This window comes from Crotalus tigris, unplaced genomic scaffold, assembly GCF_016545835.1.
Source record: "Crotalus tigris isolate CLP2741 ecotype Arizona unplaced genomic scaffold, ASM1654583v1 scf7180000024432.2438137, whole genome shotgun sequence".
Classification (NCBI taxonomy): Eukaryota; Metazoa; Chordata; class Lepidosauria; order Squamata; family Viperidae; genus Crotalus; species Crotalus tigris.
The window spans coordinates 727126-739367 of NW_024100599.1; the positions used below are offsets into that span (position 1 = coordinate 727126).

Genomic DNA, 12242 nt, shown 5'->3' on the forward strand with positions numbered 1-12242 from the left:
GTCAAACCCTCAGGTACCAAGATTCTTCTCCCGTTTCCCATGCCCAGGGGCAGAGTGCACGGACGCTCTACGGAGTCCGTGACCAGAGGGTTTACTTTACGCCTTCCCTCCTCTCCCCCTTCTCCTGGTGGTCATATGCAAGATCCTCAGGGAAAGGGCGGAAGTTCTCCTAGTGGCACCATACTGGCCTCGGAGACCGTGGTTCGCCGACTTAGTGAACCTCTCATTAGCGGATCCGTGGAGGATTCCTCCGGACAGGGTCTCGCTCAGTCAAGGGACACTACTTCATCCAGACCCACAATGGCTACAGTTAGCCATATGGCATTTGAGCGCTCAGTTTTAGCTCAGGAGCACTGCTCGTCTGGAGTCATTTCTATAATCCAGGCCTCCCATCGGGCCTCTACCAATCGGATTTATAGGCCACGTGGAGAAATTTTTGTTCATGGTGCTCAAAGCACCACCTGACACTATCAGATCTGACAATTCCTCACATATTGGACTACCTCCTGGAGGGTCTGGAGAGGGGTCTGGCTCCAAACACACTACACAGACAGATTGCTGCTTTGTCCACCATCCTTACATGCGAATCTGCAACTTCCGTGGGTCACCATCCCTTGATCCGATCATTCATCAAGGATGCTACCAACACCAAGCCTCCTGTAGTCCACAGATATCCCTCCTGGGAATTACCGAGGGTATTGTGGGCTCCTACCAATCTGCCCTTTGAACCCCTCCAAACATGTGAGTTGAGATTCTTATCACTCAAGGTAGCCTTTTTGGTGGCTATCACCTCCGCACGGCGGATTTCCGAACTAGCTGCTCTCTCCACTAGAGATGATTTGTGTATCTTTCACCATGACCGAGTGGTCCTTCGTCTTGATCCAACCTTTGTTCCAAAGGTAAATTCCTTATTTCACAGGACTCAAGAAATTGTGTTACCAGATTTCTGTCCTAATCCCTCACATGATCTGGAACGGCAGTGGCATCTGTTGGATGGCCGCAGAGCACTTCGTTATTATATCTCACGGACAGCTGTCTTCCGCTCTACCGAAGCCCTTTTTGTTTCATATCATCCTCCTTCCAGGGGTAGGAAAGTGTTGTCCTCCACGGTTGGCAGGTGGATCAGGGCTTGTATTGCGGAGGCGTATAGGGTGGATTCAGTACCAGTTCCAGTTTCACGGCCCATTCCACCCGTAGTATGGCTACTTCTGCAGCCTAGGCTACTCAAGTGTCCATTGAAGATGTTTGCAGAGCGGCCACATGGTCCTCTCCGTCACCCTTCATTAGGCGTTACAAAATTGACAGGTTCGCCTCGGCGGAGGCGTCCTTTGGCAGGAGGGTTCTGCAACAGGTACTATCACAAAGTGGCTCGCTGGGCCGGTCTGATTCCCTCCCTTAGGGACAATTTAGCTTTGGTATGTCCCATTGGTGGATTCTCCATCTCCAGTGCTGGAGAAGGGGCGTTGTCTTACCTGAACGCCTTTTCTCAGCACGGAGATGGAGAATCCACTCCCACCCTAGTAGGTTATTAGGCCTAGCTTTACATTTATGAGCCAACACGTCTTGCTGTCAGTCATGGCTTCGCCTTCGTCAAGACTGGGACTTTCTGTCCCAGGAGAGGCGTGGCAACTTTGGCTGACTTGATCTGATTGGGCAGGAACACAGTCTAAACCCATTGGTGGATTCTCCATCTCCGTGCTGAGAAAAGGCGTTCAGGTAAGACAACGCCCCATCTGTCCAGAAGTCATGACTGAACTTCTCAGACTTCCTTGTTTCTGATGAGGTTACTCTGTAAAAATTACAGGAAAAGGTTTAGCATCTTAACAAGAGCCATTTGAAATTCTATCACTAATAACATAGGCAATATTTTCCCTTCCCCTCCTGCTGCAACATGTGGCTTATGACCAAAGAGCAAGTTCAGCCACAATATTGGCAAAATAATTTCCCCCATCTTTCCACATATGGTTAGGAATTTTGTAGTCAGGTTTTCCTGTCCACAGAAGATGAGCAGTTTGTAAAATACAAAAAGTACAAATAGGCATTAAACATATATAAAACAATCAAAAAATTAAAACTCAAATATTTGATATATAAGCAGCAGACAAGGGAACCGAAGCCAAAAGGAATGTGGCTTTTTTTCAGCCCATTGCTCTTTAGATATATTAAAAGCAACTCTTCATCGTTACAGTCAGCTTTTAGACACGAATAAATCTGGAATGCTATGACTACTGAAGGATCATGGCGGGTCCAACAGAGATGCAACAAGTATATTAAATAATAGATGCGGCTGCTTGGGGCAGAGATATTTTTAAGCTGCTGCCGAACTTGAAAATACCCAAAACTTTAATTACCCATAGTTAAATTTAATTTCCAGATCATCTGGCATAGAACAGGCTTACACATCAAGCTAAAAAATAATGTGATTTCCTTTGTTTTGGCTTTCTGTGTTGGGAGGTCAGGCAATTTTGATTAACTCATCAAATCTTGATTAAGCAAACTGGCTTAGCATAGTGTGTGAACCCAGTAAGAACCTCCATTGAGAACTTCACTGTATCTTTGACAGCAGTGACTTTTCTGTAACAGATGTGAGATCTAGTAACTTCTAGGGGTGTCATAGCACCCGGTTTGGTAATGTTCAGTACTATGCAAGTTACATAGTATCTGAATACTTACTTGCCCAGTTTGTAGATTAGGCTGAGTTGAAGAAGTAGCTAAAGGAATCTAGCTCAGAGCCAGGAGACCATTTTCCAGAGCAGATGGGCAGACCTGGGACTGATATTTCAGCATTAGTGAGCAGTTATGATTCCTGTCTGGCTGCTGCATGACTTTTTTCCCATCATAGGACTTCTGATACTACATGCACACATGCAACACACAAAAAGCTAGGTCAATTCCTTTTCTATTTTTGCATTTTCATTTATAATGCAGTTTTAGCCATTGAATCTGTATATAAGACATTGAGCCTGGTGAATCTCTACAGAAACGATAATACTTATATGGGCTAGCAGTAGTTTGCAAAGCTCATGGGGACAAACAAGTCATCTCAGAGTAAAATGTAAAAAATACAAACTTTCCAGATGTTGCAGCTATTTTGACATTTCAAGAAATGGTAATATATGGATTTATGCATATACAATAGCTGCTGCTTTTCACTGGTAAGCCAATTGTTTGTGGATACACAAATGTGCATAGGCAACCCAAAATAGCCTTCCAAAGGATTGCATTGTTTTCACATTTGCAAAGCATGTCCTTTAAATATTTTACACAAACCATAATAAGTAATGGTTTGAGTTATCTATTTTGGTGCAATATATATATTTTCCACTTCAACTTGCTTCTTCTCATTCTTTTCAGCCAAGATTTTATTGCAATTGAATCAACCCCTAGGTTAAAGTTATAGTCTCTTATTCACTGAGCCACACAATCTTAATGGAAAAGTTAAACATCCACTTTGGTCTTCATAGGTTTTAATGCCTATTGTCTTTTATATATACAAAGCTACAGTGGGAGGGTACTTTAGTATAAACCTCTTTGTTATATCTTAGTCAGAAGCTGTGTCTTTTGGATTTCCTGAGTTCACATGTGCTTGAACACAATGGCAGGAAGTTCTCCTAACCATGCACATTGTACCTGGAAGATGAATAGCATTTCTATCCAGTCTTATTCATAAGTTGAATGAGAAACAATCAGGAAACAAATATTTCTTTTTTCATTGTAGTTTTTCCTCTTTATTTTTGATTTAAAAAAAACCAAAAAAAAAAAAAAACCCCCTCTGTCTGCTTTTCAGATGATCATTTCTCTCTTCTGTAAAGCTAGGGCCAAAGCTGAGCATTCTTGCTTTCTGCTGAACTTAATGAGAAAAGGGTAAACTAGGAGGTGTGTGATGGAACCATGTGGTAGGTTGAAATCTGCAACTTCTCCAGGATGGAAAGAAATAATTTCAGCTACAAAATGGGGAAATTTCACTTTGCCCTTGCTGTTTTTTTCCCCTGGCTGGTAACATTTGTTTTGCTGTATTTGCTATAAGATTGGAACAGACATGAATTTGAAGAGATCTGACCCTTAAATTTTCTATAATAAGTCCTTGACTTACAACCACTTGTTTAGCAAATGTTCAAAGTTACACTGGCACTGAAAAAAGTGATTTACATCTGTCATAGCATCCCAGTGGTCATGTGATCAGAATTTGAGCACTTGGCAACTGGCATGTTTTTACACCAGTTGCAGTATCCAAAGGTCATTTGATTGCCATTTGTGATCTTCCCAGCAGGCTTCCAACCAGCAAGGTCATTGGGGAAAGCTGACTTTGTTTAACAACTGCATGATTCATTGAACAGTTATAGTGATTCGCTCAACATTCATGACAAAAAAGAGGTCATAAAATTAGGTACTTAACAACTACCTTACTTAGCAATGGAAATTCTGGTCTCAATTGTGGTTGTTGAGAACTACCTGCATATACTTCTTCATTAATCAGCTGTGATGCTGATTTGTATAAAAGCTTTATCGGTGTTTGATAGAAAGTCTGAACAGGGCAACTACATAACGGAGTAGGTACCCCGTTCAAACTTTCTTGGAATACTTGAGTGCTCCTGTATACAGATGCAGAGCTTTCGCTAAAGGCATGGAGATCAGAAGTCGATGCTGGGAGTAGGGTCAGTAAATATGTCCAACTGGTCCTTCCACTAGTTTATGCATTGAGCAAAAATGCCCTTTTCTTTGTACACAATCATTGTCCCAAGCAACAAAACCTGTATGGCACAAACTGTACAAACTGTACATCTTGTTGCAACAAGATGTACAATTGAGACATGAAAAGTCTACCTTGTGTTTCACACACCACTGCAAGAATTCTGTCCATGTCAGCATGCTTGCTCTTTTATAAAACAGCTAACTTGAGCAAAATATTGGATATTTTTTTAATGTGTCAATGCAATGCATGTAATCATCATTTACCGACCACAATTAGGATCAGCAACTCTGTTGCTAAGCACCACATTTCTAAGCAAAATGTCATGTGTCCATGCCAATTTAACAACATCATTTCTGGTTCTGGTCGTTAAGCATGATATCGCATAACTGCCACTTATAACTTCCTGCCAGCTTCTCAGTAGCTTTGCTTCTCGGAAGTTGACTATGAAGGTTTGCAAATGGAAATCATGTGACTGTGGGACATTACAACTTGTCATAAATGCATGCTGCTTGCCAACTACCCGAATTGTGATCAGGTGACCAAAGGGAGACCAGGATCTCCATAGCTTTGAGAACTAGATGTAAATCCCTTTTTCAGTTACTGTTGTAACTTTTAATGGTTGCTGAACAAATGGTTGGTAAATGAGGACTACCTGTATACTATCTTGGGTACTGGATTTTTGGTTAGGGACTAGAGACCAGGTTTCAAGTCCGCAGTTGATCAAAAAGCTGTCTGGATGACTTTGAACTAGAGTAACCCACGGGATTGTTGTTTTGTGATTAAAATGAGGGAAGATCACCATGTATGCATTGGAGCTTCCAGAAGAAACACAGGATATAGATACCATAAATAAATAAATAAAAATATTCTAATTGAGTTAACAAAATAAGTAACTTGATCAATTCTTCTCTGTAGAGTCAACTTCAGTGGGAAAAGAAAAACATCGGTGGGAAACAATATTATAGCAATTTGGGCACAAGGAATCCACCTTACCCACTTCCTGGTATGGCCACCTTTGTGACTTCTAACCAACCTGACCTACAGGTGACCATCAAAGAAGAAAGCTGCCCTTTGCCTTATAGCAGCTCATGGCCTTCTTTTCCAGATCACCCTCTCCAACAAATAGTTTGCTCAGCTTCTACCAGCTATAGTAGCAGGCCTCCAGATCATGAAAATCGGGCAAGTGTCATCAAGAAAACCTCAGATATCACCCAGTCAAGAGTCAAGAGCAGCTAAGCCATTCACTGATATGTTCCTGGCAGATGGTATTTTATGGCTTTGAGGAGCATATCTAGTGAATGCTCTACAAATTTAAAGAAAACCTGGATAGCACAGGATATGACTGTGTTCAACTACAGCATTGGAGCATCTTAAACTCAGGATTCTGATCATCAGAATGATGGAGTTCCAAGATTACAGCCCAGGGAATGGAGGTTCACTTAGAAATGTATCGCCAAGCTTCATCAAGCAACCTTCCTACCAATCCCTCCAAACAGAGGCACTTCACTTCTTGCAGCCACCCTAATGAACTCCAAACCTTTGGAATGAAAGAGAAAATGTGAACTCGCTGGATTTTTTTTTCTGCAGAATCTATTGTTAATATGTACATAATGCAGCACTAGCAATACTGCAGTCTGCTTTCGCACCTTATTAAAAAAAATAGCACTTGCAAAAAAAGGCCTTTTATTAATTAATGGCACATTTAAAGCTCCAGGTTTGATCTTTCCAAAGGCTTTTCTGACATATGTAGCCTTGGAATCTGGAAATATGAATTAAAAAGGAAGGTAAAACCTCCCATGTACATTTCACAGATTGTTCTGAAGAGTGCTTGTCTTATTTGTGTCTAATCTGCTATGCTTGAAATCTGTGTGGTACAATAGAAGAAAATCTATTACAGATATATTATGCAAATTCCTAGGTTTTAAAGAAAAAAATTACCCTAATTCTAACCAGAGTAAACTTTTTTATTTTTTTATACAGTGGAATATTTTATTCAAAGTAAAATTCTAAAGTGAATATAATTGTTTCAAGTTTTTTATCTTTTCTACAGCAAATTTATAATTTTACAATTTAGTGTTTGGTTGTCAACAACTATCACATCTTTGTGGAACATTTCTTTTTTTCATTTTCTTCCTCTCTTGCTCTTCCTCTTTTTCTCTCCTTTTTACAATTTGTAAAGGTGAAATAATGAGTTTTATGTAGCAATCGAAGTATCCTGTGGATTGATAATAAATATTACATATAGCTAAATTTTAAATAAATACTTTGTCTACATTTATGAAATGACCAGAAATCATATAAGGGGTAAATTGAGAAATATTTTGATGAGCAACAAGCTTGAGCAAGGAGGAGTGAATGATGAATGTCTGGGCTAAAAAAATGTATTGAAAACACAAATATTTAACAAAATGCCATGGAATTCAGTCGGAGAATTATATTCAGCAGGTCCTGAAATAAAATGAATAATATTTCCTAGTTTTCAAACATGAAACATGTTAAATGGCCTCATGCCTCCTTTCAAATAAAATACTTCATATTTAATTTATGAATTGTTAAAAGTACACAATGTGTCATTTTTTTCCAGAATTTCAAATACATGCACTGAGGTTTGGGATACTTTGCAATTGAGCTGGAAAATCTTAAAGACATCATGAAATTCCTTCTGATTTCCTCACCACAAATAGATCCTACTGCTTTAAAGAAGGGCTGTGCTCCCACCCCAAATATCATGAAGCACTTTTTCAGAATAATTTTTGAAGCGCATCCTAGTTCATATCCAACTTGCCGATCAGAATATCTTTATACGAGTTTTGGAAAGTGTCAAAAGTGTAGAAAAAAGATTGTTAGAGCAACTTTAATGTTAACTGGTAGACAACATGGTAGCTTTAATTCTGAATTGTAATTAAACATAAAGGTTCTATAGGGTTAAGGTTCTGGTTATGATTCCCACTTATCCTCTATAATTGGTTTAAGAGATTAACCCAAGTATGGAGATGAGCAGCATCCAACACCAGCAAACAAATCTCAGGCATTAACAGTGGAAAATGTTTAAAGATACAGGAAGGACAGGAACAAATTAGATGAGACATAAAACATCTTCAAACTTGAAGATTATATTTGGTTTATTTTTAAAACCAGTAAAAACTTGAGACAAATATAGAAAATGCTTTTTATGAAAAGATACTTAGCCTAGAAATACTGAAGACATACAAAGGGTTTTGTCTGGTTAGTGAAATGGGCATCAGTGGTGGAACAGATGTTACAGGGCCAGTTTTAGAACCAATTTGGAAAAAGCACGGCTGTATGAAGAAAAGTAGGATTGCTCACACAGTGTTGGACATCTCCCATTCAACGATTGTTCTTTTGAAAATATTGCTTTCTTTGTTTGGTGCACCTCAAGAGATCTAGTGACAGATCTACCTTGTGCTTATACTGGAGTTATGGTTATTATTATTGTATATAATAATATATGGCAATTCTTGAAGTCTATACTGGCTTTTGACTATGCACAGAAATATTTTTCACATGAAATGGTTCCCGAATAGGGCTTGACAATCTCTGTGGTCTACAAGGATTGTTCTTTGGGTATCAAAAATCTCACAAGATTGCATTTTTGCTTGAAATATCATGTGATTTCAGCATACTTGCCCCAAACCTTGCAATATTGCATCTAAGAATACCAACATTCTGTGCGATTCAATGATTATGAGATGAGTAACTATATTTTTCTAAAAAATTAAAGATTTCATATTTGCTGTGATGTCCACAGCTATCATGCAGTCTTTACTGGCTTATTCACTCCTCAAAACCTGATAATGTAGCAAATCCACATAAATTCAAAGGCTAAGAATTGGTCTTTGAAGGTTTTTTTTTTTACAGAAACCAATTTTTAATTGAAATGTAAAACATCAACAAAACAATTGTTTCACATGCTTTTCTATTATTTTCTATTCATTTTAACCCGAACAATCTATTTGCATCAGGGCTCAAAGACAATTCTTTTGTTTCCCTAAAACATTAAACATGGTTGTAGATTGTTTTAGTCTAAATTTTAAAGTACATTGTTTTATGTCTAAATTTTAAAGTATGGTTTTTAACACTCCCCAAATAGGAATGTTGAAATAAAATTTTGTTTTGGAAAGTAGTAAAATAAACATGGTTGATTTAAGAAGTTCAGTTTGATTTGCTACCATTTGCTTTAATCATTTGTGGATAGATTAGAAACTGGTGTGGTATGCTAAAAATAAAATGCAAATAAGTTAAGAAATTGCAAACCTAGTCTTTCTTTGATCTGGCCATAAGTGTTGATACAATAGATAAGTGTTTCCAACTAAAATACAACTAAAACAAATTAGGACCTGATGCATGTACCATGCTGAGTCATTCATATGCTCAGCCAAAAGAAGTACAACACAATGCTGTTTAATAGATCACAAGATTCTAACCAACAATTCGTAGTTCAAAATTTCTTAAAATACTGTTGAGATGGAATAGTTATTATAATGCCAGTGATTTGTTTTTAATTAGTAATATAAAATATATATTAAAGCAGCTCTTGGAATTTAAGAAAGTTTATTCAATGGAACAAATTAATCCCAGGTAAAATAGGCTGGTGTGCCTTAATTTGTAGAAGACATAGGAAACTGAATTCAGTTTCCTGAATTCAGAGAAAGAGATATTTCATTACTAATTATTTTACCAGTTATTGGCAAAAGTGCAGCAGTCAGCAATATAAAAAGTTATATAAAGGGGCACAAATATTTTCATGTTATTTATTTACAAGAATACATCTGCTACAAATAAATAACACATAATTTTACTCCTATCGCTGATTTCTTTTTTCTTCCTCATGATTTCATTTACCTGTATAGAACAGAAAAAATAGTTTTATTTCCATTTTGTTCCTGTCTACATGAAAATATTTAATGAAGATCATGGTTGTTGAGTTTGACTAGAGAATAATGATACTGTATTTACTGCTGATGAAAACATGGTCATTGCATAATGGAGGTTTCAAATTGGGTTTGATTCCTGCTTGCCTTCCTGACCTATCTTTACAATAGCTCTTCCAAATCTATTATCATGGTTCCGACAGAGACGAATAAAGCAGAACTCCGAGATGTGCAAATTCCTCAAAGAACATGTTTATTAGTAACAAAGTATCAGCATAGTCAAGAGTGGAAACAAGTCTGGATTCACAAGTAACTATTTCTCAATACAAAGCTAAATGTCCCACCCATAAAACTATACAAGCAACTACGTTCCCCAATTTGATTATTTGGTGGGCTTTTTATGCAATACCCAGTCCCTAGTTTCAGGAGCAGCCAATGACCTAGGTTCCCACAGATAGAAGATTATTTTGACTAACGAAGCACCGGGGCAACCCCCGTCCCTCCGTTCTATGTGGCAACCTAGAATGAGAAAGAAAATGGTTGCAGCCATGCTCATTTGTAGAATTGACATCCTAATCTTTTTGATCCTTTTCATCTATCTCATCCATTGATTTATCACTCTTTCAACATTTTCAAACATAATTGTTTTTTCATCAGCCACCATCTACTTGCATCCCATTCCTGAAGTGCATGAGTTGTGCTTCTTTCTGGTTCTTAGTTTCAGGATCTTGTCTAAAATTGTCATTGCCTCTATGCCTGGGATTAGACAATAGCCCTTAACTGACTTTACCTGACTTTGAAAGAGGTAAATTTAAACAGGGCTTGTCCTGATTAGTAACTGGATGAGAGATCACCACTCCCAGAGATATGGCCCCGGTTGAACAGAAAAAGAGATCCTCCAGAAAAATCGCAGAAGGCATTAGCATGCTGTTTTGTATTGTTGCCAAGAAAGCTATACTATAGTTTTTATTATTCTTTCCCATCTTTATCAGTTCTGCAGCCTGAGAAAATAATATACTGCCTTAGGTTCTTCAGTTCAGTTGTAAGTTCATTAAACAAACCAATCAGCTTTATATTCTTAATAGACAGTAGCATAGACCAGTGATGGCAAACCTTTTAGAGACCAAGTGCCCAAACTGCAACCCAAAACCCACTTATGTATCGTCGGGTATCAGGTGGGCGTGGCCCATTGGGTGGGTGTGGCCCATTGGGTGGGCTTGGCTGCTGTGGTAACAGCAGACTGGGTGGGACTAAAAAGTTCAACTAATCAATTCCAACTTGTTGAGATCTTTTTTTTTCGCGCGAGAAGTTGAAATTGATTGATTGAACTTTTTTTTTTGCACACTGCGGCGGAGGCCTAAAGCGAAAAGATTTTATAAAACCCAGCTGAAAGCCTAGGACTGGGGCAACGGCACGTGTGCCCACAGAGAGGGCTCTGCGTGCCATCTGTGGAACGCATGCCATAGGTTCGCCACCATGGGCATAGACTTTAAAAAAAAATTCTGTGTTTATTTCATGGTGAGTTCTATCTCTTCACTTTTGTTTACAAAAACCATGTCTTGAGATCTCCAATTGTTAATATTTCAGCTTCCTGATTCCAACTGTCTTCTTTTCCAATCGGGCCACTCTTTTTTTTTTTTAATTAAATTTATACAGATAGCTCTTGACCTACAACTACTTGTTTGGTTACTGTTTGAAATTACTATGACACTGAAAAAGATGACATGACTATTTTCCCTACTTACAATTATTGCAGCATTCCCATGGTCAGGGGATCAAAACTTTGGGTGCTTGGCAACTGGCATGTATTTATGACAATTACACTGTGCCAGGGTCGTGTGATCACCATTTATAATCTTCCAGCCAGCTTCTGACAAGCAAAGTTAATGAGGAAGCCAGATTTGCTTAATGACTGCATGATTCACTTAATCACTGCAGCAAAAAAAGTCATAAAATGAGACAAAATCCACTTAACAATTGTTTTGCTTAACAATAGAGATTTTGGGCTCAATTGTGGTCGTAGGTCAAGAACTACCCGTATGCCACCTGTCTTATCTCACATGATTCTGAGTTACTTAAAATAGTATAAAATCATAGATATATAAGCATTAAGAGCATTAAAATTAAGTTTAACAACAATTAAATAAATAAAAGGTTAAAACAAGAGTGTGTATGGTATAGTGCAGGGATAGGCAACCTTGGCTCTTTTAAGACTTGTGGACTTCAACTCCTAGAATTCCTGAGCCAGCATTCCTGGCTGGCTTGGGAATTCTGGGAGTTGAAGTCCACAAGTCATAAACGAGCCAAGGTTGCCTACCCTGGTATAGTGCCTCAGATGAAGGGCTTTAAGCCTTTAAACACCTTGGATTAGACCTGGAAGCAGACTGGCAACCAATATGTATAAATATAGATATAATTTTTAGGAGTTTCTGGCAAATTCCTATAAAACAGAATTTGCTTGAGCTCTACACTCCTATTTCTTAACTATACTCTCAGTTTTTGCATATTCACCTTGAAAATAACTTTTATATTTGAATTGCTTTTGAAGAATTTTCTAAGTAGTTGAAGAATTTTCTAAGACCATCTAGTCATCTTAAGGGCCACTAAATCATTTTATTTTAAAAACATAGGTAAAAATCTAAACTTAAAAGTTATAT

At 38.1% G+C, this 12242-nt stretch overlaps 1 protein-coding gene and 1 long non-coding RNA gene across 12 annotated transcripts in view; one reads left to right on the plus strand and one right to left on the minus strand.

Moving 5' to 3' along the window:
• Positions 1-8956, plus strand: part of IRF2 (interferon regulatory factor 2) — a 48234-nt gene extending 39278 nt beyond the window's left edge. For all 11 annotated transcript variants that reach the window (XM_039330735.1, XM_039330734.1, XM_039330744.1 and 8 more), the window contains one exon: positions 5609-8956. In XM_039330735.1, coding sequence (XP_039186669.1) covers positions 5609-5929 — 321 coding nt within the window. In that variant the 3' untranslated portion in view covers positions 5930-8956. The remainder of the gene's footprint in view (positions 1-5608) is intronic.
• LOC120302407 overlaps positions 1-12242 on the minus strand; it is a 69261-nt gene that overhangs the window by 36135 nt on the left and 20884 nt on the right. The window lies entirely within an intron of this gene.